Raw genomic sequence first — 24,744 nt, 5'->3', positions numbered from 1 at the left:
GAGAGTTGCGAATACCAAGGTGGGTGGGCAGGCTGAAGCTTCAGAAACGCTCAGGACTAGGCGGAGGTGCAGGTCGCCAGGCCTTCGGGTTTTTCTCTGGGAGCTTGCGGCAAAGACGCTACCAAGGCGGAAAAGATCACAAACGGTTGCAAGGCTTCTGGCACAAGAAGTCCAAAGCCGCAAGAGGGTGTGATTTATGACCTTTCGCAGTTGATGGGAGGGGATGTTGAATGGGATATGGCGGAGAGAATATGGTGAAGAGAGAGGTTTGCTTTGGCAGGTACAAATCAAATGTCCTAAGCTTAGAGCAGCCCGGCCAGCGCAATCGATTCGCTTCCACAGTGGATCCCCGAGGAAAAACACATGCGTCACGAATGCTGCTCAAGCTGCACTGTTAGGCTGGGTAGGAAGGGACGGCAGAGGCGGGGAGGGAGCTTGGGCCCGGTCTAGGATAAGCCTGTACTGCCTATCGTGCGATCCCCAGGCCAGGCTTATCATCAACACGCGCGGCTTGAATTGCAGAAAGTCCAGCTTGGGTAGTAAGCCACGCTGCCACGGGTTTCAAATACCATGGAGGGGTCAATTGCCCATGTCAGCAGCAGCACAATCAATCCACCTGCACCCCTCCATTCACCATTCACCCACCATGTAACACCCTGCCTGCCTCGTCTTGGTATTCACATGAAAGCCTCGACTTCAACAAGTCGTAGACAATGAATGGGTGAATATTAGTGTCACAAAGTGTTATTTCAGTTGCCTTTTCTTATTGTAGCGGGCTGCTTATCTGCTCGGTGTAAAGCCTGGCGACTTTCGACACGCCACGGAGAATGGTTAAGCAATATCTCAGTGAGATCATGGACGGTAGTGTTTTAGATATGTTATTTCCAATCAATCCGGCCGACATGTAGGCATTAAATTAATATGTATATGCTATTCTATAACCTGAGCCCTGTTTGCATCCTTCACATCCACGATTGCCCGGTCCAAACATGCATATCCCACCCATCCATGACCAAACTCTGTTTTCGGCCCTGTCCACCCCTGTCTTCACCTACAAGCGCGTCTAAGACCTTGTAGTTCTCTCTCTCGCGCAACTACAACCAGTACTTCAATCGGCATTTCATGTGACCACACAGTCTCTACACAGTGAGATTCAGCAATCCTCTACACACGAAGACAAATAGTTGCATTTGCGCATCAGGAAACGTACACAGAAGTGAGAACTCACCGTGGTGTAGTCGAAGAATGCCACTCAACTGTAAAATACAAGTCAGATATAACACTGTGGCATAGTGGTTCCAGGAAAGTATGTTGGCCAGATATCCATGGCAACTAGAAATAGGATTGCCGAGTTGGTGTCTCTATCAAGGTTGTGGTCAACAAAGGGACGAGATATTGAGCATGGCTACGCGTACGGTCTCAGATTCTGTCCAAAACGGGCTTCCTCGAGCTGGAAAGCTGATTATCAAGAGTTTAGCTACATCCGAACCATGTACGTATCTATGGAGTTTGCTCCTTACAACATCCAGGTATTACTGTATTTCCCAGTTAAGTCAATGCAATATACATGATAGAATGTAGGTACGTCAGTTTAAAAGCGGTGATCTAACGTTCCTTACTAACTAATGTATAATTCAACCAGTATACACTTGCTTTTAAGCACCTCCACAAGGTTCTATGGACCAAGGGTAAAGACGAAAAATTACTTCCACATATTGCTCGCTGGTGCTGCCTCACTACTTATATATTTCTAAATCAGGTAGCTCTGCAACACCATATACACTTGAATCTGAGGTGTGTACATCTAGATAGGTACGGTTGCCATAAGATACGTCGGGGTTGTCCTAGCTCATACTTTTGGGGTTACACCATTACAGATAGTGTATACTTGCAGCGTTCTTTTCTCCCAGATTTCATCTGTGCCTCAGCCTAGACAAAATATCACGCCTTATCCAGGACTCATGATACTGAAGTCGGTTACCTCACCGTGGCTTCATCTATTTCCCGGGCATGATACTCATGTTGAACAGTTTGTCTCTGGGCTTGACTTGTGTTAGCGGTGACAAACGTCGTATCTTATAGGAGACAGGTGAGTACTTGATAGTACAGGATTCAGATTCGATGAATAAAGTAGCAACTACGTGGGCTTCAAATAGTGCTCAAACTTAAGAAACGCCTTGCTAGAAGCGGAAGAACTGTAGTGGAAGGAACTAGATTATATTGTAGAACTGGTTATACTAACAACGAGGTTTAACATACGAAAATGAAATATCAATCAGGCTTTAGACATAGTAAAACTACATAAGTAGTGAGTTTCCTATAAGTGACTTAATTCCTTAGCTGAAATTATTACCGTAATCATTCAAACACTTCCGATACCTTCTTTGACAACTGTCTAAGAATAACGACATGCTATCAGGAAGACTATGTTGCAGGCTACGCTAGTATCTGATACGATAGACTAGTTTCCAGCCCTCACACAAGACTGTACATACGTGTTGAAACCAGGCCAGGAGATAAAGGGGAGACTTGGGTTTTCCTTCAGGGCCCTGAATGTTGCAGATATGGCAGCGGGCAACGAAGCTGGCTGGGACTAATAGAGCCGCCATTATATGCAAGCCTCTGATTATTGCTGTACTGGTCATAATAGAAAGAAGTAAGTGCGCCCTCACTGTGTGCGAGACTATGAGAAACCATCCCTTCAATAGGCTCATGAAAAGAGTCGTTATTTAAAATGGTCTAATATTTTGTCGGGTTGGGTTGATCCCACGTTGAACTGGCTCGAGATGCAGCAGAATTGAAGTCTCATCAATCATCAAGACAGAGACAGAGTTTCTGGCCAATCTAACCAATAAGATTGATGAATGCCCTTGGATTGATTCTCACAACCTTGGCTGATCGTGAATGCGCTCATTTGAGTCATCACATCGGCAGCCAAGACGAGACCTGTATCTTGCGGGTAGCAGCGTCCTGAACTCCATGGCATTCGGACAGTCGTTGATATGTCTTTATTTGAAAAGGATGGGTTCCTCATATGCTGGTCTAGATGCACGCCCATCCTCAAGAAGCCAGAACACCCACCCCTCTCGTGCTTGCTCATTCGAATGAGCTGAACATGTTGAATTGAGGCTGGGCTGATAGGCTGAACAGATTGACCATGCTTTCCCGCCAAGTACAGGCCAGCTGTCGGTCAGTTGCCAGCTTTTTCTGGGAGCTTATCTTATCAGTCCCCAAAACAAGCCCTCTTCCCAAGTCCTGCCGGTTGGGGCTCCACTCGTGTGAATTTAGAAACCCACACAGAAAATTGGTTGGCAATTTGCACGAGCGAAGGGCACTACGACTACACCGCGAACTTTTCCTCGAACATTCCGCTCCTACGACTAACCCCAACAGCCAACACCCATTTTTCTATCGATTGCCCTGGTGAATACCGACCTCATCAGGTAAGTGAGCCAATCTCCAGAAGAAGGAGGAAGAGTCGGCCGGTTCTTGTTATTAGCAGGTTGTTGCTCGATCTGTGTCGAGGCTTTCAATTCGTTGCGAAGACTCGAGGCGGCCGTCACTTCCACTGCGTCTCAACACTCCGCAACATCTTCCGCCCTCATACGGATTGGCAGCCTCAGCTAACGTTTCCCTTGCCTTGCCTCACAGATAAACCGCAATCATGGGTATTTCTCGCGATTCTCGTCACAAGCGATCCGCTACCGGTGCCAAGCGCGCCTACTACCGTACGTCTCCAACAACGTGAAAGAATCCATACAAATAAGGCATATGAACTACGATCGACGGGTTCCTTTTCTCTCTCTCCCTGCGTATCCTTCTTGGATGAAGCGGGGCGGGAGAGGGAGAGAGGGCACTCCGTCTTGATCGTTCGAAAGCCCGTATGCATTCTGCTTTTTGGCATGAATCATACGTTCTGACCTCCGTCAACAGGGAAGAAGCGCGCTTTCGAGGCCGGCCGTCAGGAGGCCAACACCCGTATCGGTGCCAAGCGCATTCACACCGTCCGCACCCGTGGCGGTAACCACAAGTACCGTGCCCTGCGCCTCGACTCCGGCAACTTCGCCTGGGCCTCCGAGGGCTGCACCCGCAAGACCCGTGTCATCGTTGTCGCCTACCACCCTTCCAACAACGAGCTGGTCCGCACCAACACCCTCACCAAGTCCGCTGTTGTTCAGATCGATGCCGCTCCTTTCCGTCAGTGGTACGAGGCCCACTACGGCCAGTCTCTCGGCCGTCGCCGACAGCAGAAGCAGGGCAAGGAGGAGGAGACCGTGAAGAAGAGCAACGCCGTTGAGAAGAAGCAGGCCGCTCGCTTCGCCGCCCAGGGCAAGGTCGAGCCCGCTCTCGAGAAGCAGTTCGAGGCCGGTCGTGTCTTCGCCGTCATTGCCAGCCGTCCCGGCCAGAGCGGTCGCTGCGACGGTTACATCCTGGAGGGTGAGGAGCTCGCCTTCTACCAGCGTAAGCTCCACAAGTAAGCGTATCGCTTGCTTCTACGGATGGGGTTATCGGCTGGGTTTGTCGTGAAGGAAATAAAAGAAGGGAAAGGATATAGCCTTCTTCAGCTTCATGAACTGTATGTCACGACGGAAAAATGGAGACCACGAAGTCTAGTCTTTACATTTGCACTACGGAATCGGTGTTCATGGATTTTTGCTGATACTTCGTCTACGGCATGGAATGGGTTCATCGCGATGACGACTATCTGATCAATAAAAGATCAAAAACAAGTGCATCCCCGTACCACTAGAACTGCCTGCGATCCATGTGACTGTAATTTGTGACCACAAGTAGTCCTGTAACGGATCATGCCAGCCCTTGGACAGTATTTGCCAAGTCTTGCTGTCCAATGTGAAGATGCTAAGCCTTGCTGCCCGTTTATTCCTTCCGACGATCAACTAACCATATTGCCGATGTCTGTACTTAACATTAAGCGCAACGCCGATCATACACAAATTCATCGACATCCGTGTATGTTCGCCCACCTATTTCAGCTCCCTTTGGCCACCCCCTCGGTTTTAACTTCTCGCACCATACATGACGGTCTTTGCAGACAGTGCCTGCTGGCTTGCTACTTTAACGGTTTCCTCTCGGCGTTGATTATTGCCTAGGCTCGGTCATCTCTATGATTGACGCCGTACACCCAGGACATCCACTACGTGGTCCTCGGCGACCAGGAGCAATCGGTGTTGTAGAGGTAGTGGCGAAGCAGTTGAAGTAGTAGCTATGATGGGTGATGGGCCGAAAAGCGGCCCTGCCTTCCTGGAGATCTCGACTATGTATGCTGTGTGGACGAGAAGAACATTGGCCCCTGTGACTGTCTCTTCTCCGCCGCGGTTGATAAATGATATTACATGTTACAGGCTATCTATTGTCGTGTCTGTCTATTATACCCCAGACGATACATTCATGCGCAAACACCACTCCCCGCTCCTGGCGTTCATGGCTTGCTCATGTCTCGTGAAGATCGTGCGTAAGTATGCGTGACGATGCCGGTGATGACGAAACCCCCTCTGCGCCTTTGCCTCGCACGCTCGAGTAGGAGAGCGTCTCTCTACCTGGGAGCCGGCCGCGAACGTTCCGAGACGCCCCTAACATCATGGCAGGGGAACATATTCAATTTCCGCTTTCAAGGACGTCGAACTGCCGAGCCCGAGCCGTCAGGTCGGCCGGGCACAGGCTTTGCTGAGCGTGCTGTCGATGCTCTTCCTCTAAGCGGCATCTCGCGGTGCCGCAGGATGTCTGTCTCCCCGAACTTGGCAGAACTCTGCTGTTGGTTGTTACTTTATGTTGGAGATAGGATAAGTAATAGCCTAGACCTTGACTGAGCACAGTACTGGCGTCCTCATTCCACACACCAACTCAGCAGCGGATAGGTATGCTTGTGTCACCAGGTAGGTAGAAGGAAGTAGGACACAGAACGGCCACACTCCAGAGCGGTTCATCTCATAGCTCTTCTTATTTCACCGAGTCACAGCATTTGAGTACATTTGAGTATGGATACGACTCTTGTTTCTTCGTTGCTCCTATCCTAGTAATCTACTCCAGTAGTGTAGAGATACGCAACGTTTGCCTGCCTAGAAATCATCTCAGGGCCGGGGCAACACGTATTCAAGCCTGATTTCAGCTCGATTCGAGGTTCCCAATGACACTCCCACTTCTTCACTTCTTCTTCGTCATCGTCATAGTCTCCAGAGATTATTATTTACACAATATTCTTTTCCATGCGTCGTCGAGAAGCTGCACTCTCTATCTCAAGGGCTTGAGCTGGTACAGACACACTTCATGATGGTTCGTTGCCCCTATCTATTCTTCCCACAGCTCATGCTTAGATGATTGGCGAACAGGAAGCAATACCATTTCTAGATAAGCTCCCCCTGCCAATCGTATACACCAATATCGCATTGGATGTAGGAACGCTCATAGACGTACGTGCAATCCTGATAGCATGCTTCCACATGGTCGAGTTCCAGTCTCAACCTTGGTCTTGCGCCAAAAGTGTGGTACAAATGTTGGCCTCGCTTGATGGATACCGAGCTCCCTCAAACTATACAGAGCCGGATCCAAGAATTTGGGTCGTTGGCCATGGCCACGCCCGGTGACTATGAGCGATCATGCGAATTGTTTCTTCAACTCGGCCCATTTTCGTTTTAATGCCTCGTGTTCGGATGTGAGCTGGCGGATCTGTTAGCAATTGCATAATAGGAAGTAGAGAGTGGCCATGACATACCTCAGCGAGTTGCATCTTGGTGGCAACCAGCTGTTTGTCTGTGTTTTGTTGCTCGTTGATTATAGAACTCAGCTCCTTCACCTTGTGGTCGAGACCCTCGTTCTCTTCTTCCAGCTTCTCCTCCCTAAGTTTGAAGCGCACAAATTGATTGGCCATCTCGACCTGGTCCCTTTCGCTGTCCTCTACATGCTTTTCCAGCTTTCGGACCTGAATGGCATAGCTCGCGTTCTGGGTCTTCAAGGTGTCGAGTTCCTGTTGGCGTTCCTTTTCGGCACGGGTTTTCTCGACCCATTCCGCTGTGTAAGCCTTGAGAAGCTCGGGCGTCACCTTGACTTCGCACGCGTCACGCACCAGCTGGTCGGCTCGATAGACCTCCTTGTCCACCGAGGCAGAACTGCTGCCAAAGAACCCGTTCTCAAGAATGCTGCCCGCACTAGGAGCTTGATCGACGTAGACGTCGAAGAGCTTATCCTTGAGATGGGTAGTTAACGCGCCCATGTCTGACATGCCAAGCAGTGTTTCCTTGTTCTTTTGCATCAGAACAATGCCAAACTTCAGAATGGCGGCCAATCCCTCAGAAAGAATCAAATCGTAGATCCGGAGGACCAGCTGAAGAGGGAAACGGTAGGCAAAAAGCGTTAAGAACCACTGTGTAGCATACAGATGGCCAGTGATGCCGCGGCGGTGAAGATGGCAGTAGAGCGCGGGCTCCAGGTCCTCCAACAACCGCTCGAATTGGTAGAGGCGCATGTGAAGGCCTGGCATGTCCTGGACGAACAGATCCCGCAGTTTGTATTCGTGCATCAGCTTCACCAGAAGACAGAAAGCCTCTTCTTCTGGCATATTGAAGAGAATGGGCATGATAAGGAAGTTCATGCCTTGGGCATAGCCCACATCCTCATCATACAAAGCATACGCCTTGCAGACTCCGAATAAGCCATCTTGAAGCCCGGCAGCTTGAGCATGCTTTGAATAGCTCGTCCTCGCACCCATATCCTTGCGGATGACCCTTTCGAGCTTTTGTACTTTGATTACGTCCTCTTTGGCATTCTTCTTCTTTTCAGCGGCCGCCACGGCCTGGGCCCTTTGAACAGCCTCAATATCCTTCTCCGAGGGGGCAGGAGACTTTGTACCGTTCGATCCAGATTTATCTGAGTGGACCGACGAGGCCGACGACGTGACCGCATCCTTATCGATGCTTAGGTTGCCATTGCTAAGTGTGCTGATGGTACTGTTACTGTTCCTATTTTGGTCCCTTTCGGTCCCTCGAGTGAGCAGCTCCCGGTATGCAAGCTCCAAGTCGTCGTTCTTGCTCTGGGCAAGTACCTGCCAAACCACACCTCGGATGACGTTAGGGATACCCGTGGCAATGGCCTGGTTTAGCTCCTCTGCGCTGGTTCTCGCCACGGCGGCGGGGCCCTCGTAGACCACATTTTGCCAGAGATCCCAATCAACCTGAGAATCGTTTATGGCAGAGGGCCCAGCCATCACGCCCGACACGGTACCGGGGGCCATTTCTGGGTTGGGGCTTGGCGGAATCGGCGAAAGGGGGCCATTTTCTAAAGCTTGCGCTGCAAGGCTTGTGGCATCGCCGGCTGTTGCCGGCTGTGTGGCATGAATAGAGCCATCATCGTCTGGCATGATGATGCCAGCTTCTTCCCGCATGCGAACCAACTTGAACCGGTCCTTGAGACTATTCCGCACCGACCGAGGCCGAGCTCCAGCCTCGTCCCCTTCCTCGAGCTTGCTCAACATCATCTCTGGATTACTACTCAGGGTTGCCATCGAGCTTGCTGTATCCCGCCTCGTGGATCGGGTGGCGTTTGTGGGGAGTGAGCTGCTGTCCTTGGAATTCCGTGAGGACAACCAAGTGAAGGGGCTGGTTAATTTTCGTGAAAGGGGCGCCGGGGCTTTCTCGGCAACAAGAGAATCTCTAGTTGAAGCGGGAGCGCTTGCTGGTACAGTCGGAGGGCTGGAGCCGTCTTTCGGGGGTGAGTCGCCTGCAGAAGGAGACCAGGGCATTGAGGGAAGGGAGCTTGTAAGGTTACTGAGCGACAGCTTTTTGGAAGGCCTCTTAGGCGGGACGGCAGGTGGTTCATCTTCTGAAACAATAATAACGTCAGCGGCATACTCAACAAGCAGAAAGTGTGCAATGCGAAGAAACGTGACATACCTTTCGGCTGGCTGGCAGTCTCGTCATCTATTTTCGAGTCGTCCAACTTTACATCATCCAACTTAACATCGTCCAACTTCACCTCGTCCAAGGTGCCAGTAGAAATGACACTCGAGACCCGTTTTGGATCCCTGGGCAAATCATCCTCTATTGTAGCCTCGACGGCATCTTTCTCTGGGGGTGCAGGAGCATCTTCGTCGTCATCATTATGTACATCTGCATTCCCGTTGGTGTGAACCTTCTCTGTTTCGGGCTGCGGGACCGCATCGGACGTGGGCACATCTGGTACCGCTTCTGGCTCGTCGTCGTCTAAAGGGGGCGACGGGGCGGGTTTCTGTACCGACGAGCTTCGTTTCGTGAGAGAGCGGACAGAGCGTGCATCGACGGCGTCCTCGAATGTGTCCTGGGTAAAGGCCATGGCATCAGCAACTGCGTGACAGACTACTAAATACTAGATACAGATGGGGGCATGATGCAGTGCAACCTCTGGGGGGCTTGAAGGCGGGCATACGCAGACAAGATTGCGGGCAAAGCTGCCCTCCCACCCCCTAAGTTGCATTTAATAAAGCAGTGGACTTACATTGTCTTCTCTGTCTGAGAAGGCCGATTCGTCGTCCTCCCTGGGCGGCTGCTGCACCTCGACTGCAGGAGGAGCGGCAGCGGCAGTGTGCTGCTGCTGGACCTGCGCCTCTCCTTGTTCGGCCATAGTGAATTATCGATTCGAGTAGTCAAAAAAGAAAGGATATAAAGAATGTCAATGGGGCAGAACAAGAAAGCAGTCGGCAATGGCCAAAGTCAAAAGGCTAGTAGCGGTGCGAAGTGAGAGAAAGAGGGTTCAGGAATGCATTCGGGCGGTATGTGGGTTTTTTTCTTGGACGGCGGCAGTGACTTGGGCGACTGGACTGGAGGTGACTGGAGGTATCGCGCGACTGTGTTTGGACGTTCCGTCGATGCTCCAGAGAGGGCGGTGGTTGGTGGAGCTTTTTTGGTGGTTTCGTCGAGGTCGGGTTAGACTTGAAGAGAGGGGGGGACTTTTCCTTCTTTTGACCGACCCGATTCGATCGAATGGCTCGTGTGTACCTCGCACAATGGGCTACACGGAAACAGGAATAGGAGAGAGGTGACGTTGAGTAGGGAATCAGTTGCAGAGTAGCAGATCGGGTGTGTAGTTCGTTCCGAGTCAAGATTCACCCACTCATAATGACATGTCCCGATGCATGTGCAGTAAGCAAGTGTGTGTTCCTAAGGGCGAAGTACTAGAGTTGCAGGAACGTTGAAAGCCAGCACGAGTACGGAGTAGAAGACAAGAAGTAGCAGTGCCAGCCAACTCGGCTCCGCCTGCAAGCTTGGACGATACTTGCAGCTCGCTAGGCAATGCCAGTATCAATGTTCGAGTTGTCGGTCTGTCTGTCCAGCCTGTCCAACGTGTACGGGCATGAAGAAAACGAAATTGAACATGCTGTTTTCTCTCCTTTACCCAGGTGAACCCCCTGCTCCCTTTGCAGGCCCCCCGCTATTAGCCCACTGTTTGGAGAGTGCCGGGCGCTCTGGCTGGCCCGTCCCACTGGGATGTCATCTGTTCAGGGCGGTGGCCTAGGGGTGGCTTAAAACCGTGTGCCTGTCTGTGGGCCCCGCCCAGCGCTACGGTGTCGCCCTTTTATGTGGAATGACCCCTAAACGAAGAGGAGGATAACAGCCTAAGAAAGCTTATGGAACGTATTGGCAGAGCCGCCAACATTTTCCCTTTTACCCCCTGCCCGTGTCCAGGCCCCAAGGCCCCCCGTCTTCTGCCCCGTCCCTGAAAATCTGACCCGGCGACCAGGCTCAACAGAGGAAACATCCCAAAGATCATTGAGGCCGTGGTCCATATCAATGAATGATCTAGCCGCCGTAAGCATCGATCGGGACAGACGCTGATTTGACTGATGTGAGCCGGCTGCCATCTGAAAAGCAGCTGAAAAAGGAAGAGGGTGAGACAACGTTTGTCGTACGGGCTGGCGGGCGGGCTGGCTGCACACCCCTAATCCTTTCCCAATCCCGAATTCCCATATTGTGCAACTTGACCCGAATTTGATCGCCGTTGACTTGGGCCTTCTCATTTCTTGATAGACATATCCTCATCCTCTATGCGTGTATGTATGCAATCAACACCTAATGCATGCAGACTCAGACGCCGGCTGGATCGGCATACCAGGACTCCTTATGGCGCGTCTCTAGCTCACCGACCTATTCTTAGTAGTAGTTCATTGATCTGCCTGGGGATGATGTTGATCGATTCTTATTGACTGTGTACCCTTCCAAAACCCTCCAGGATTAGGCTTCGGTCAGACAGAGACAAACACCCCTTCCCGCTCGTCCCATCTCATCTATCTGACAGGCAGAGTAAGTAGCGATAGGAAGGCAGTATGCATTTTGCCAGACATTTCGACCTAGTGACAAGAAACGGAGAGAGACACGCGACACATGTTTGTGTGTAAGTACATGTGGGTGATGTGTGTCTGTACTCACTAATGCAGTACGCAGGAGGTGCATTTTCCACCAGAGTGTCTCGACTCGCGATATAGACAGCCAATCAATCAAATGTGGTCCGTACTTTATCTCCCCATACGTGCAGGAACGTCACCGGCGCTTTCGCTGTCGCTGTCGACTGTGGCCGAGAGCTGAGCTGCGTGCCGTCAGTCAGCTTTGTCCGTGGCTTGCAGTCAGACTCCTTCACAGTAATCCATCATAGCCACCCCCAACTGGCTGTCAAAAGGAGGCAATTCTTTCTATAGCGGAGTGGGCCAAAAATCCAATACCCGCCCCTTGCCGACCATCAAACGGGGTACGGGGGTGGGAATTCGCCAAAAAGTAACAGTGTGGAGAGGCTGGGAATCGAACCCAGAACCTTTTCCATGCCGTCTGCTCTCGGGAAGAGGGCAGCGCATGCTAAGGAAACGTCATACCACTAGACCACATCCCCTGCTATCGTTTTGTGATTGTTGAGTTCCAGACGACTTATCATCATATATAATTAGTATGCCAGACCGGCGTGCATACCTGACTTAATTTATTTCACATTTAAAGTCACAATCACGGTGCGGATTATGAACAATAAGTCATGTAACTTTGCTTCAATAAGACTCGCTTCAATTGGACTGACTATGTCTCATCGGCTGTCTATTCCATGATGACCATTGTGACTATTCCATTGAACCATTGGCGTAACCTGAACCAACGGTATAATTGCCGTACCCTTGGCATCCTGAACCAACGGCATAATCGCCGTACCCTCGGCATACTCGTACATAAACAAGAAAGAAAGCCAGTTGCACGTTCACCCCTTGTGAAATAACTCTTTGATTCAAGCGCCCTCATGATCGCACGGAATGGGGTAACGGTTCTGTCCGACCAGGTCGATGGCGTACTGGCGGAATAAGCGCGGGACGTAGGCGGTAGCAGAAGGTGCAACAGCGGCAGCGGCAGCCACGATAGGACCGGGTCCGAACGTGTCTTCTAGACTAGTAGCGTCGAATACGGCTCGAGCATCCAAGTGGCGGTAACGGGGAATCGGAATCATTCGCTCCCTGCCTCGCGTTGCTCGATCCATGCCGGCGTCTTGAAGCTCGGCATGACTGGGCCAGTCGGTCAGTCTGCGGTCGATCACGGGATCGATTGCCCAGATGTTGACGCCGCTGCTGATCTGGAGCGGGTAGAATGAAGCGAGAGCGGTCGGGCGCACTTCCGGCTCCTTCGGCTCGGGCTCATCATCCTCCTCCTCCGACTCATGCTCCAACTCTGGCTCTGACTCCAGGTCCGGTTTCTTCTGTTGCTCCGAATCCTTGGGCCGCGACGGGAAACCAGGAGGTGTTGTTACTTTGGCCGACGGGCTGGGCTTGTCGGGGACTGCAGTGCCCTGGTCGGTAGAAGCAGTGGCCTGGTCGGTAGTAGCAGTGGCCTGGTCGGTAGCGACAGGAGCGCTAGTTTGTCCTTTACCAGCTTTGACATCACCTTTCTCAAGTTCTTTGACCAACCAATTCTGATACCTTACCAAGGCTGCCTCGTCCGGCTTGTATTCAGGCACATCTTGCGGGGGTGCGGCGGGGTTTGGTCTTTCGTCATGGTCGGTGCTAGGGTCGCCAGACGGTGTAGCAGACGGCGACGAAGAAGGTACAAAGTCTCCACCAGGGGTTGGGTATCTCAGAATGCTGCCTCCCTCCTGGGGCGCAGGCGTATGCTGGGCCGAAGGGTGGGTAGGGGCTCTGCCATGGGGGCGCTCACGCGGGAGAGGTGGCGGGTAGGCAGAGTTGGGATCGAATCCGCGACGTCTCTGGTTGCGCGACACATGGGGGCGTTCTTGCGGGAGAGGTAGTGGGTAGACAGAGTTGGGATCGAACCGACGATGGCGATTCAACATACGCTGATTATGTGATCGGTGGGGAGGTCTGTTATGGTGCTGGTTGGCAGCAGCAGCAGCAGCGACAATCTGGCCGGCTAGCGGTATTGGTCCCTCGCCGAAGTGATCGCGACTGGGTACACCCATACGATAACTTCCGCCTCTTTGTCCCGACATCGTGGTGTTATCAGACGAGGACTTGGGTTGAGAAGCAGCGACGTTATTGGACGAGGCCTTGGGTTCAAAGGAAGCAGTGTAAGTATACCACCAAGAGGCAGCCAATTCAAGCGCCGCGAGCGTATTGCGGCAGGAAGCTGCTTCTCTTGGTTGTTTTGGTGCGGAAGTTTTGCAAGGGAGAAGAGAAAGTTGAAAGAGTTGGTCACAGATGGGCGTTGATGGAATTTCCAAAGGGGCAGACCCAGAAAGAGGCCCAGCCTTGGTGTTTTGATCTTGAACTGGCTGCAAATGTGAATGTGCTTGCAAGTGAGAGTAAGTTGAAAGGGAAGGGGAGTTGCTGGGCTCTTCCATTGGTGTAGATGGGGGAGGAAGTGGTGGTGAGGCTATGAACCACATCAGTAAAGGTTTTTGGAGAAAGGCAGTCAAGACGAAATAAAACAATTTGGCATTTCCCTCTGTGAGTGACAGGTACAGCATTCAATTGTGCTGTGCAGAAAAACCGAGGTGCTGGTGATGTGTGAACGCTGAGTGACGCGCCCGTTGTAGACGCGTTAGGCTCTGAACAACATGGACAGGTTCCTATCTGAACTGGGGGAGGAGCGCGCCCTCATCATCAGGAAGACCTCTATAAAGAGTCACCCAGCAACAAGAGCCTCAGCAATTGTCTAGTCACCGAGGCTAGTGAATTCCTATGGGATATCCCCAGCTCCAGGTCGTTGACGTCGACGCCCCCCTATTCGGGTATATGGGAGTAATAGGAAATGGAAGGAACGCGATCAAAACAGGATACAAAATATACAGAAACATAATTCAGACACATTTAAACTCAGCGAACTTCCAACCCAATCAACAGGGGGAAAATGAAAAACAGATCGTTAGGATACATACTTTGGCTTGGGACCGGCTTCTTCCTCAGCCCAAGGCACATGAGCTTGCGAGGCTCCTGCGCCCTAGGCAGAGGTTCCGTCTGGGCGGCCTGGGCGTACCGAGGCTGGGAGGGCCCTCTCCCCATCTTGCCGTTGTTGTTGGTGGTGATAATGATGGTGGTGGCCGGTGGTTACGGGTGCTGCCGTACTGTAATCGGCCGGGCAGCGAAAGGGGAGAGGTCGCTACCCAGGAAGTACCTTTGTACCTCAACTCCGGCATCAACTGCGTAGGTCGTTCAAATAAGCGGCGGGCCGTGCCGTGCTCTAATACGGGCAATGGTAAACACGCTTTCCTCTCTCGTAATGACCTATAGTAAGGCCCTTGACAGGGCTGTTGCTGCTTAGGTGGCTATGAAGACTGTCTGATGCCACGGTTCAAGAACTGAACACGGAGACATTCCTAGTTTCGTTCGCGCTCCTGAAAATGTTTTCTTGGAATATTCTATTCATACTCACTGTTTAGGTTTTCGTTTTACCTGGAAAGTTAGTGTCCTGGCCACGTTGTCAACCGCATCCCATATTCAAGGGTTTTAGGTGGCCGTGGCCTGAAAACAAAACGGTAATGTCATCAACCTTTGATACTAATCATGTCCAAGTAGACGTACAGATAGAAGAGTTTCAACGTTCGTCCACCTGTATTTGTATATTTATTTGGCCTTTACAATTATGAGCGGGTTTCCGAGTCAAACTATATTCTTTTCAAATTTTCGTCCTGTACTTGCTTGATAGGCCCCTACATACGTCAGATCTGGTAGACGAGGATCAAATTTAGAGAATCTTTCAAAGGTTTTGGCAGTATGGACAATCTATGAACAACTGGCAGTAACAAAGTGAAAAGAGCATGTTCGATGTCGACTTCTCAACTCACATCTACTCGAACAGTATTCAGGAACAATCTCGGAGACAGCAAGTGTTTCAATCAACTGCCATACCAGGTTTGATCGTGTCTGGAAGGCTTCCGAACGCTCATGTTCTATGACCATGGTACGCTCCCTTCTGGCATTCGGCACGCCTATTTCACCAGTCACGCTTCACCAACAACCCCCGACCCCGACGACCTACCGTCAAGCCATGTCCATGCTTCCTTTCCCACCTGCCCCGTGAAACACAGTCGATGGTAAGGGCTGCCAAACACAGTCAGCTCAAAAAGTTCAATTCCAAAAGCAAGTGGCCAGGTCAATAAAATTGCATTTCCATAGCCATCTCGAAAGACGCTAGTAGAAAAAAAGTATGTAAAACGAATGCTCATGAATCCACCAGTGAGGCATCACCACCATGGGGTGTGACGAAAAGGAGGAAGAAAACAAGAAACATGCCACCCACGCCCTTCCTATGCAAGCTGGGATAAAAAAGTACTGACAAAGAAAAGGAAAAGCATTTCGCTAAGTCTCGGTCTTCCTCTCCCTGTTCTTCTTCTCGCTCCATGCAAATAAACGAAAATCCAAAGTATAAGTGAGCAAGGTGTACAGTCAGTCTCCTTCTTCATCGTATTGCAAGTGTGTGTGTGTAAACGCTGAGGGTCCTCTCTGTCATTCCTCTCCTTCCCTTCCTTATTAAACTAAAAGAAGAACCCATGCTAAAACTATCACTACTGCCAACCACCACGAGCCATCACCGCCACAACTGCTGCCAGACGACAACTGCAAACGTTAAAAGAAAATAATACGACTAGGATTGATTGGCGAGGTGGTTTGCAGCCTGCGCTAAAGTATCAGCGGGGGTGTGTTCCTTTACTAAAACCTTCTTTGTGGCGTGTGCGGTTTTACGCATTACTCACCCGTTCGAGATTGTAATCGTACTTCTCCAGCGCATTCAACGCGTCGTTCCTCGAGTAACCCATGCCGGTCAGGTTCTTCAAGATGGGATCGTCATGCACACCGTCCTCCGAAAGTGCTCGGCTGGCATCGGGCCGAGGAGCGGCAAGGCCTGATTTGGGCGATACGGGGCTCTCGTTGCCCTTCGGTGCGGGTGCTGCCGATTCGCTGGTGCCGTTGTTGGCAGGAGCCTCATCCAAAGTGGCGAACAGAGCATCCCATTCCTGGTTGTCAGGAGACTTGGGTCCTTGTCCAGTTGCCGAGGCCCCAGTAGCGTTCGTTGAGATTGCCGGAGCCCCAGCAGACGTAGTAGATACGTCACCAAAGTCATAGCTGCTATCAATTCCGAAGGCGTGAGACGCGTTGGACGACTCGTTCTTAGGCTGGGAAGGAGGTGGGCTGTCGAACATGGGGTTGAAGTCATCCATGTTGGATCGCGAAATGTTGGCAAATTCGTCATCCGCAGAGCCCTCCTTAGCATCCTCAAGACCTTCGAACTCATCATCCAAATCATCGAAAGCCCCCTTGGTAGCCGGCGGGGCAGTGTTGGTAACAGTGCTAGGAGCAGGTGCGAAGTCGGATGCGGGGGCGAAAGGGTCATCCTCCTTGGGTTGAGATACAGGGGCGGTTGTGGCACTTTTTGTTGGTTGTTAGTACTGTTGGGACCGCTGCTGCTGGAAAGGGTTCGCAAAAGGGTGTTCATACTTCGTGGACTGCGCGGACGAGGCGGCTCCAATGGATCCCTCGGCAGCCGGGATGTTTGCAGCTACAGGTGACGTAGACTGGGGGGCCTCCTTGGCCTCGGCCTTCTTGGTGGTAGGCGATGCAGGCGCAAAGTCATCATCGAATCCGTTTCCCTCACTGGCGGTCTCGGAGTCGTCATCACGGTCGATTTCCGAGATCGGGGGAACTCGCTGTCGAACTTCGTGAAGGTATTGTTAGTGTCCTTAGCCTTCTCCTGGCCGCTGCTGGAGGACCCTGGGAAGCTGGCAAATGCCGAGTCGAAGTCGTCCTTGGCGCTCACGGGCTCCTTCTTCATGCTCTCAAAGATTTCGCTGTCCCGGTTGCCGGCAAAAGGGCTCTCGCCGACAGCCTTTGGGTTCTCTTCGGGGAAAGCCCCCGGAATGGGCACGCCGTCTGTGACCACGGCAGGTGTCTCTTCCGTCGCAGAGCCAATATCGGAACCTCTGGCACCATCGGCGGCCGAGGCAACACTCTGGCCAGTAGCGACAGGCTCGATCGGCTGGCCGGTAGCGGCAGGAGAAAGAGCGCTCGGCTCACCTGCTCGGCTCATTGGGGGAGATGCCTGGCGGGAAGACGTTAGTGACTCGCTCATGTTACCCAGAGGCAAGAAGCTGGAAGTCATCTGCCGGGATAGAGGCGGAGCGGGGGCTCAGCAGTCAGGGTATCTTGCCGACTGACAGTAGGACTAGAAGTTCCGGGGTTGCAAAAGATCCAACACTTGCCGTTGACGTGCCCGTGTTCTGCTGCTTGAACGAAGTTGCTGGTGGCGGGGGCGTATTAGAAGAGCTAGGGGCAAAGCCGCCAAAGATGTCGTCGAATGACTTATCGCCGCCAAACGGCTTAGCGATAGGAGGCGAGGCAAAGGCACCCATCATGTCGGTGCTCCCAGTCCGCCTAAAGAAGGGGTTGTTAGCGCTGGCAGTAGAAGGCGCAGGACTTGCCACCTGAGCCGAGGCAGGAACCGGCGAAGAAGTGCTGCCTTGGCGAGGCGAATCAGTGGCACTGTTGCTCAGCTCCTTTGCTTCAGACTGCAACTTGTCACGTTGCCCTTCCACGGTCGACAGCTGCTTGCTGTTAATGGCCACCATGCCCTTCAACCGGCGCGATTCCGACTTCAGCTTCTCGATCTGTGGCGCCAACTGAGCAACCTCGCTGTTAGCCTCGCTAATCTGCTGCTTGAGACTGGCGTTTTGAGACTCATATCGCTGGTATTCAGCCACGAGAGTCTCATGTTCCTGTTTGGTTTTCTGGCGCTTCTCTTGGACTTCCGTATTTTGCTGCATGAGGGTGCTGACTTCCCGCTGCAGCTGCTCATGGCTCTGCTTGAGAGCATTGACGTCTGCCACCTCTTTCTCGTATGCAGCCCGCAGCTCGGCCAGTCGGGTTTCGAAGTTCTTCTTCTGCTGGCTGGTCTGGTTAACATCCTTTTGGGTGCTCGTGCGTGTGGCTTGAACTTGTTGCATCTGGTTGGACAGTGATCCTATCTGGTTTGACAAGTTGGCCAGTTCGGTGGTCTCGTTGGTCAGCTTCTTGCTAATCTCCGGGTCGTTGTCGCCAAGCAGGTCGTCCATGCCTCCCATAGACGCCGGCGGCTTAGGAGCACCACCAGCCGAGTGTGCCGAGCCCCCGGTATCGTGCGTAGTCAGGCCTCGGCCGAACGAAGAAGACGGAACAAAAGGCCTGAAGGTATTGCCGGTGGGAGAAGCCCGAACGGGCGAAGCCGGCGGCATGGGAGATGCTGACGCAAAGGGGTCTTTCGCGGCCGATCCACCTGTGGTCTGAGGAGCCTGCATAGGGGCAGGCGCGGGTGAATCGAGACCAAAGAGATCATCGAGAGCCGACTTGGGCGCCGGCGGCGGCGGAGGAGGTGCGGGTGCGGGCGCATCGAAGGGAGAACCGCTCGAAGTGGGAGGACGCACTTGAGTGCGCAAGGACGGCGGGATCAGGTTAGGAGGCAGTGTCGTGGGCACGGTATTAGAACCATCTCGCCGACTCCGTTGTTGGCGGATAAGGAACATAGCAACAGCAAACGTGTCTCGGGTGAGCCGTCCCTCAGAATTGATGTCGGCAAGGTCCCAGATCTGAGCTAGCGCTTCCTCCGAAAGGCTAGATTGACTCAAGAAAGGCACAGCTTCTTCACCAGTGATAAATCCCTTGTTCGTCTTGTCTAGATCGTTGTAGAACTGATCAAATCTCTGCTTGTCGATCGGCGTTACGGCCCAGTCCGAGCCAGACATTTGCGGGGTGAGGCCGGTGGCCTGAGGGTTGAGAGGCGACCGCGGCATTTGACCACCAGGGCGCATGTGAGCCGAACCGCTTAGCTGTCGGGGAATAGCCGAGAGAGGCTGACCGGTCGTCTGGGGGCTCTGGCGAGAGACCGAACCGCGTCGCGTGGCAGCTTCGTACAGAGCAGCAGGTAGGACGTTGGGCAAGCCCCGCAGGGCGCCGGTCTTCATAGATGTAAGAAGATGCATCGCAATGACAAATTCGGTCATAACGAGAGAGCCTCTCTGCTCGGTATCGGCAAGCTGCCAGATCCTTCCCAGCACCTCGTTCGGCAGACCCGACTTCTCGAATATAGACTTGGCCTGGTCGCCGGGCAGCAGGTTGCCCTGCGAACCCTGTCGCTCGAACAAACCGGCATATTGTGATACCTTGTCGGGCGTCAGAGGAGGGATGCGGATCGGCGCGCCGCCGGTTCCCTGGGCCTGTAACGGCGAAGGTTGCGGAGGAGGTACGGGCGGGCCGGCGGGGGTGAAGCCTTCGAAGCGTGGAATAGGACCCTGTTGGAGGGCGATCTCTCGGGAGGGTTGGCGGCCGGCTTGCGCGTGGCCGATGAGGCGGAGGGTGAGGCCGAAACCGGCTGGCGTCAGGAAGCCGCGGTTCTCTTGGTCTGCTATTTGCCAGATCTAATGATAGAAAGGATTCGGGTCAGCACCTCGATGTTTATACTCGGACGGGGCGTTTGCACTTACTTCACCTAGAATTGAGGAATCTAGTCTCGTCTTCTCGAAGAATTTGACAGCGACTTCGCCAGTCACGACGCCCACACTTTCGGTGTCGGCTTGGCGAAAGAGCTGACCATAAACCCGCTTCTCCTCGGGGGTAAGGTTGAGGTTCGGCACAGCTGTCAACAGAGGGTAATGTCAGTTGGATATGCCGACGACGAGAAGCGAACTGCTATGATCTGGGAATTAGCATGTAAGCAAGCACTTACCTGCCTCAACAGCTTCGATCGACATGGTTGCGTGGCCGAGCTCGGTTTGACTTGATCGGGGATTTGTTTGGACGGGAGGGGAGTCGAGGATTGCGTAATTATCGTGTTTGTTGGTACCGGAGACCGAGTTAGGATAGCTGTCCTGTTCGCAGCTCGCAGTAGACGTCAGAAGGGGGTTAAGACAAGCGTATGAAGCCCAGCCTCGGCTTGGTCTGGCTGCGCAATAAGCCGGAGGATACGGAGATTGTAGCAGGTCGGTCGTCGATGGCGGATTGGGGGTTGTAGTCGTAAGCCGGTAGGCACCAAGGGGCTTGGGCGACGACGAAGGTCAAGCCTGGGGGGGATGATGATGGGAAAGTAGTACAGTAGTATAGTCAAAGTGACACTCCTTGCTTGGAAGGTTTAATTATCGAGATGTTCTGTGCGCTCGGTGGTGCACCATCTCCAATTGCGCAAGGTTCCTGGTACTGGTACGGGTACGGGTTGAATCAACTTTTGGAGGAGGAGGCTGGCTGGTGCTGGCGCTGGCGTCGTCAATCAATCAACCATTCAATCACATTGGGATCGCTAGGTGGCCCGTTGTTTTCCTGACGGGTGGAGTTCACCTTCTGGGACAGTCGGGATAGGGATTGGGATTGGAAAGAACAGGACAGGGGCTGTTCAGGACTAGAGAGCTCCCCCCCAAGCAGAACCCAAGTTCGGTGTATTTGCAGGTCATCAGACGTCAGTTTTAGTCTATCGCAGCCTAACCGTGCAAAAGGATTCCGGCCCAAGCTTGAAGCTCCCGTCGATGCCAATCTTCAAGTTGCATACCTGAGATCTCGTCTCGGTAGACAAGTCCCTGCGAGCCTACGGAGTATAGAAGCACGAATTGACTTTCGTTCTCACTGCCGGCAGAGACCACCATCCACATCACCTGCTATTAGCTATGTGCATGTATGTGCAGGTAGATACAGAGCTCAATGGAAACGCAATCTTCCTACCTCTCATCAGCCGAAACTAGATGCCACCTCATTGGCCCAAGCGGGTATGAACCATATGCAGCTTGTCTGCACCTCTCTGCCAACCATTTTCGAATCGCATTCTCTTGGTTCAATTGCGGAGTGCAGAAGGCCTGCGACCTTCGTTCGTGCACTTTTTCTTCCTTCTGAACAGAAATCTATTGGCTATAGAACAGGACCCTTAGAATCAACACTCAAGCCCAATCGTCACACTACATCATGGGCCCTCGATTTCGGGCAGCCAGCCATTTATTTGTTGGATTGCCCCGGGGAACATTGATTAGAAAGCCGATTGATCCAGATACGCCTGGTGGATGCGCAGCACTCCTTTGTTCTCGCGATTTATTTATATCCATCGCAATTCGTGTCATGCGTAGTGGACAGGAAGACGGATGAATAAGACAGACGAACGAGACAAGATGCTTGGGGTTGGACGAGACTGGCCAATCATTAAACATGATAAAGAAATACCGGCTCCAGTCATGCAATTAAACTTCATAGAACGGATTTACAAAGTGTATACGACTACTACTCATCCTCGGGCCTCAGTGTGAATCGAATGCTCAAAAGCCCCCTCGTCCCCTGGTTAACTCATACATCCTCGCAAGAATGGGCAAACCACCCCGCCCCTATACTCATGCAACAACAACCGGCGTTTCTGCATCTTGCACAAAGTCAAATAGGGTATCATGCATTAGCTCGGTTATTCAGAGCACCCGAGGCCTCGGTCGGTCCCTCATCACGGGGCATTCTCCTGCCCCGCGGGCTGCAGACATGCCTTTCGTGCATTCCTTAGTATTCGGCGTCAACATCTCCCTCAACGTCCAGAGAGTCCGTCGCCACCTCCTCGTAATCGCGCTCGAGAGCGGCCAAATCCTCGCGGGCCTCGGAGAATTCACCTTCCTCCATACCCTCACCCACATACCAGTGGACGAAAGCACGCTTCGAGTACATGAGATCGAACTTGGAGGACAGAGCGGACCAGGCCTCAGCGATGGCAGTGGTGTTGGACAGCATGCAGCTAGGTCATTGTTAGAAATCATGATGCAACAGATATGTGATCGGGTTCACTTACACAGCGCGGTCAACCTTGGCGAGGTCACCGTTAGGAACAAGCTGAGGAGGCTGGAAGCAGATACCCAGCTTGAAACCAGTCGGGCACCAGTCAACGAACTGGATTGTGCGCTTGGTCTTGAGGGTGGCAACAGCGCCGTGAGCGTCCTTGGGGACGACATCACCACGGTACAGCAGGCAGGTGGCCATGTACTTGCCGTTGCGGGGGTCACACTTGACCATCTGGTTGTAGGGCTCGAAGCAAGACATGGTCATCTCCTGGACCGAGTTGGCCTCGTGGGCAGCCTTGGCGGCCGAGACAATGGGCGCGTAGGCGACCAGAGGGAAGTGGATACGAGGGTAAGGGACCAAGTTGGTCTGGAACTCGTTAAGATCGACGTTGAGAGAACCGTCGAATCGGAGAGAGGCGGTGATGGAAGAGACGACTAGTACACCAAGTTAGAATATGCAAGGCTGGGGGATTCCAACGCCAAGGTGATCGGCACTTACCCTGGGCAATCAGGCGGTTGAGGTTCTCGAAGTTGGGGCGCTCAAGGCCGAGGTTGCGGCGGCAGATATCGTAGATGGCCTCGTTGTCGACCATGAAGGAGCAGTCGGAGTGCTCGAGGGTGGTGTGGGTGGTAAGAATGGAGTTGTAGGGCTCAACAACCGAGGTGCTGGTCTGAGGGGCAGGGTAGACGCAGAACTCCAGCTTGCTCTTCTTGCCGTAGTCGAGAGACAGGCGCTCCATGAGCAGAGCACCGAAACCGGAACCGGTACCACCACCGAACGAGTGGAAGACCAGGAAACCCTGGAGACCAGCGCAGCTATCGGCAACACGGCGAACACGGTCCAAAACCTGGTCGATCAGCTCCTTGCCGACGGTGTAGTGGCCACGAGCGTAGTTGTTGGAGGCATCCTCCTTGCCAGTGATCATCTGCTCGGGGTGGAACAGAGAGCGGTAGGTACCGGTGCGGACCTCATCGACGACGTTGGGCTCGAGATCGCAGTAGATGGTACGGGGGACGTACTTGCCCTGGCCTAGCGTGGTATCTGGTTAGAAATCTCGCCTCCTGGAGAAAAGAACACGGAGCATTATCGACATACCAGTCTCGGAGAAGAAAGTGCTGAAGCCATGGTCAGGATCGGCGGCCTTGCGCTCTTCGGTGAGGTAACCATCGGGCTGTAGGAAATTGAAGTCAGTAACTTTGTCGTACAGATGCGAGCGATATCAACAAAACATACCTGGATACCGTGCTCGAGGCAGTAGAGCTATAAAAACCCAATGTATGTCAGCGTTGCAGTCCAGAGCGTGTTTTGTTCGAGTGTCGAGTTTGTAGTAGGTTTGCCCGCGGCGTAACTTTTCACGGTTGCCTAAAAGGCACCGCGACAAGAAGAGTCGTCGGGATATTTGTTGTCCAAGGGGCGGCGGGCGATAGCTTACCTCCCAGCACGAGTTGGCAATCTGGCAACCAGCCTGGCCGACTACACGAACAGAAAGTCAGTACCCGTAGGCGAATTTTGAAACGTTGGACATGGATTGGGCTTGAAGGGGGAAAGCGACAGCATGGTCTCAGTAGGGGGTAGAGCGCGGGATGTTGCGGTGTGGGCGAAAAACACGCGTGAAGGGACAAAAACAAAGCCATGTTGGGGTAGGGAGGGAGTCAGGGACGACATACCGTTAATGCTAATGATCTCACGCATCTTGTCGGTTGTGTCGGATGCAAAAGCAGTGAGTAGAGGCGATGAAGGTGAGAATGGTTCAAGAAGAAAGATCAAAAAACAGACAGCCAGACAAGACACAGAAAGTGAAGAGAGAGGAGGGATTGGAGGTTTGAGGTGGATTGTTTAGACTGGAAGACGACAGCCCACTTTGGACTTTGGGGGGAGGTTGTTGAAATTATGAAAAGATACCTGACCCTGGGTACTTTGGTAGCTGTAGCTTGGCCGAGCCTATTGGGGGGGGACAGTAGGGGAGGGGACGGTCTGGCAGGGACTGGACTGGGCTGGGAGAAGGTCAACAACACAACCACAACACACAGACAGCCAGCGAGAAACGGGATTGACAGGGACGGGAATGGGTGGGTTGACTAATAAATCGAGGTGGGGTGGGGGAGATGTTCGATGCTCACTGCTCACTGGCTCGACTGGACAGAGATGAGCGAGAGAAAAAGGCACTGGAAAGCAGTTGATTAGCAGTCGATTTGGGATTGGGACAGTTCTGACAGGGGGGGAAGCAGTGCAGAAGAGGGGTCCTGGAGTAGAGGTGTGTGTGCAAGTGCACTGTGGTGGAATGAGCTCCAGCTGCCTGCCTATTGCCCGGCCACTAAAACAACACGCTGGTAGCTGCCAATTGCTTGTCTCGGCGTGCACTGTCTTCTTTCTTCCTTTCCCTATCACTTTGATTTTTTTTGTTGATTTCCCATGCACCATGCACGTCCATCGGCCGGCTGTAAGAGGGAAAGCGCGTGGTAGCGTTGCTCCAAGCAGCCTAGCTCAACGACCCGTGAAATTCAATTGATCACCAAATTGGA

At 52.7% G+C, this 24,744-nt stretch overlaps 5 protein-coding genes across 5 annotated transcripts; 1 reads left to right on the top strand and 4 right to left on the bottom strand.

Annotated features, from left to right (window-relative positions):
- Positions 1-3,664: 3,664 nt before the first annotated feature.
- Positions 3,665-4,478, top strand: PG998_010045 (40S ribosomal protein eS8; the record flags this gene model as incomplete). The annotated part of the gene is made up of 2 exons (XM_066876861.1): positions 3,665-3,728; positions 3,934-4,478. The coding sequence occupies 2 exons, from the start codon at positions 3,665-3,667 to the stop codon at positions 4,476-4,478; spliced, it is 609 nt and encodes a 202-aa protein (XP_066729017.1).
- A 2,134-nt stretch (positions 4,479-6,612) lies between these two features.
- Positions 6,613-9,609, bottom strand: PG998_010044 (RabGAP/TBC; the record flags this gene model as incomplete). The annotated part of the gene is made up of 4 exons (XM_066876860.1): positions 6,613-6,675; positions 6,731-8,832; positions 8,904-9,306; positions 9,484-9,609. 4 exons carry the CDS (start codon positions 9,607-9,609, stop codon positions 6,613-6,615), a joined length of 2,694 nt encoding a protein of 897 aa, XP_066729016.1.
- Positions 9,610-12,246: 2,637 nt separating this feature from the next.
- Positions 12,247-13,455, bottom strand: PG998_010043 (uncharacterized protein; the record flags this gene model as incomplete). Its single annotated transcript, XM_066876859.1, has 1 exon — positions 12,247-13,455. One exon carries the CDS (start codon positions 13,453-13,455, stop codon positions 12,247-12,249), a length of 1,209 nt encoding a protein of 402 aa, XP_066729015.1.
- Positions 13,456-16,049: 2,594 nt separating this feature from the next.
- PG998_010042 (UBA domain-containing protein) lies at positions 16,050-20,181 on the bottom strand (the record flags this gene model as incomplete). The annotated part of the gene is made up of 7 exons (XM_066876858.1): positions 16,050-16,079; positions 16,159-16,831; positions 16,901-17,056; positions 17,119-17,550; positions 17,618-19,848; positions 19,915-20,066; positions 20,157-20,181. 7 exons carry the CDS (start codon positions 20,179-20,181, stop codon positions 16,050-16,052), a joined length of 3,699 nt encoding a protein of 1,232 aa, XP_066729014.1.
- Positions 20,182-21,949: 1,768 nt separating this feature from the next.
- On the bottom strand, positions 21,950-23,914 carry PG998_010041 (uncharacterized protein; the record flags this gene model as incomplete). Its single annotated transcript, XM_066876857.1, has 7 exons — positions 21,950-22,178; positions 22,233-22,656; positions 22,721-23,251; positions 23,318-23,393; positions 23,456-23,482; positions 23,655-23,695; positions 23,890-23,914. 7 exons carry the CDS (start codon positions 23,912-23,914, stop codon positions 21,950-21,952), a joined length of 1,353 nt encoding a protein of 450 aa, XP_066729013.1.
- Positions 23,915-24,744: the final 830 nt, after the last annotated feature.

Source organism: Apiospora kogelbergensis (assembly GCF_038363985.1).
Source record: "Apiospora kogelbergensis strain CBS 113332 chromosome Unknown utg000006l_segment0_segment0, whole genome shotgun sequence".
NCBI lineage: Eukaryota > Fungi > Ascomycota > Sordariomycetes > Amphisphaeriales > Apiosporaceae > Apiospora > Apiospora kogelbergensis.
This window is presented reverse-complemented; position numbering and strand designations above follow the sequence as displayed.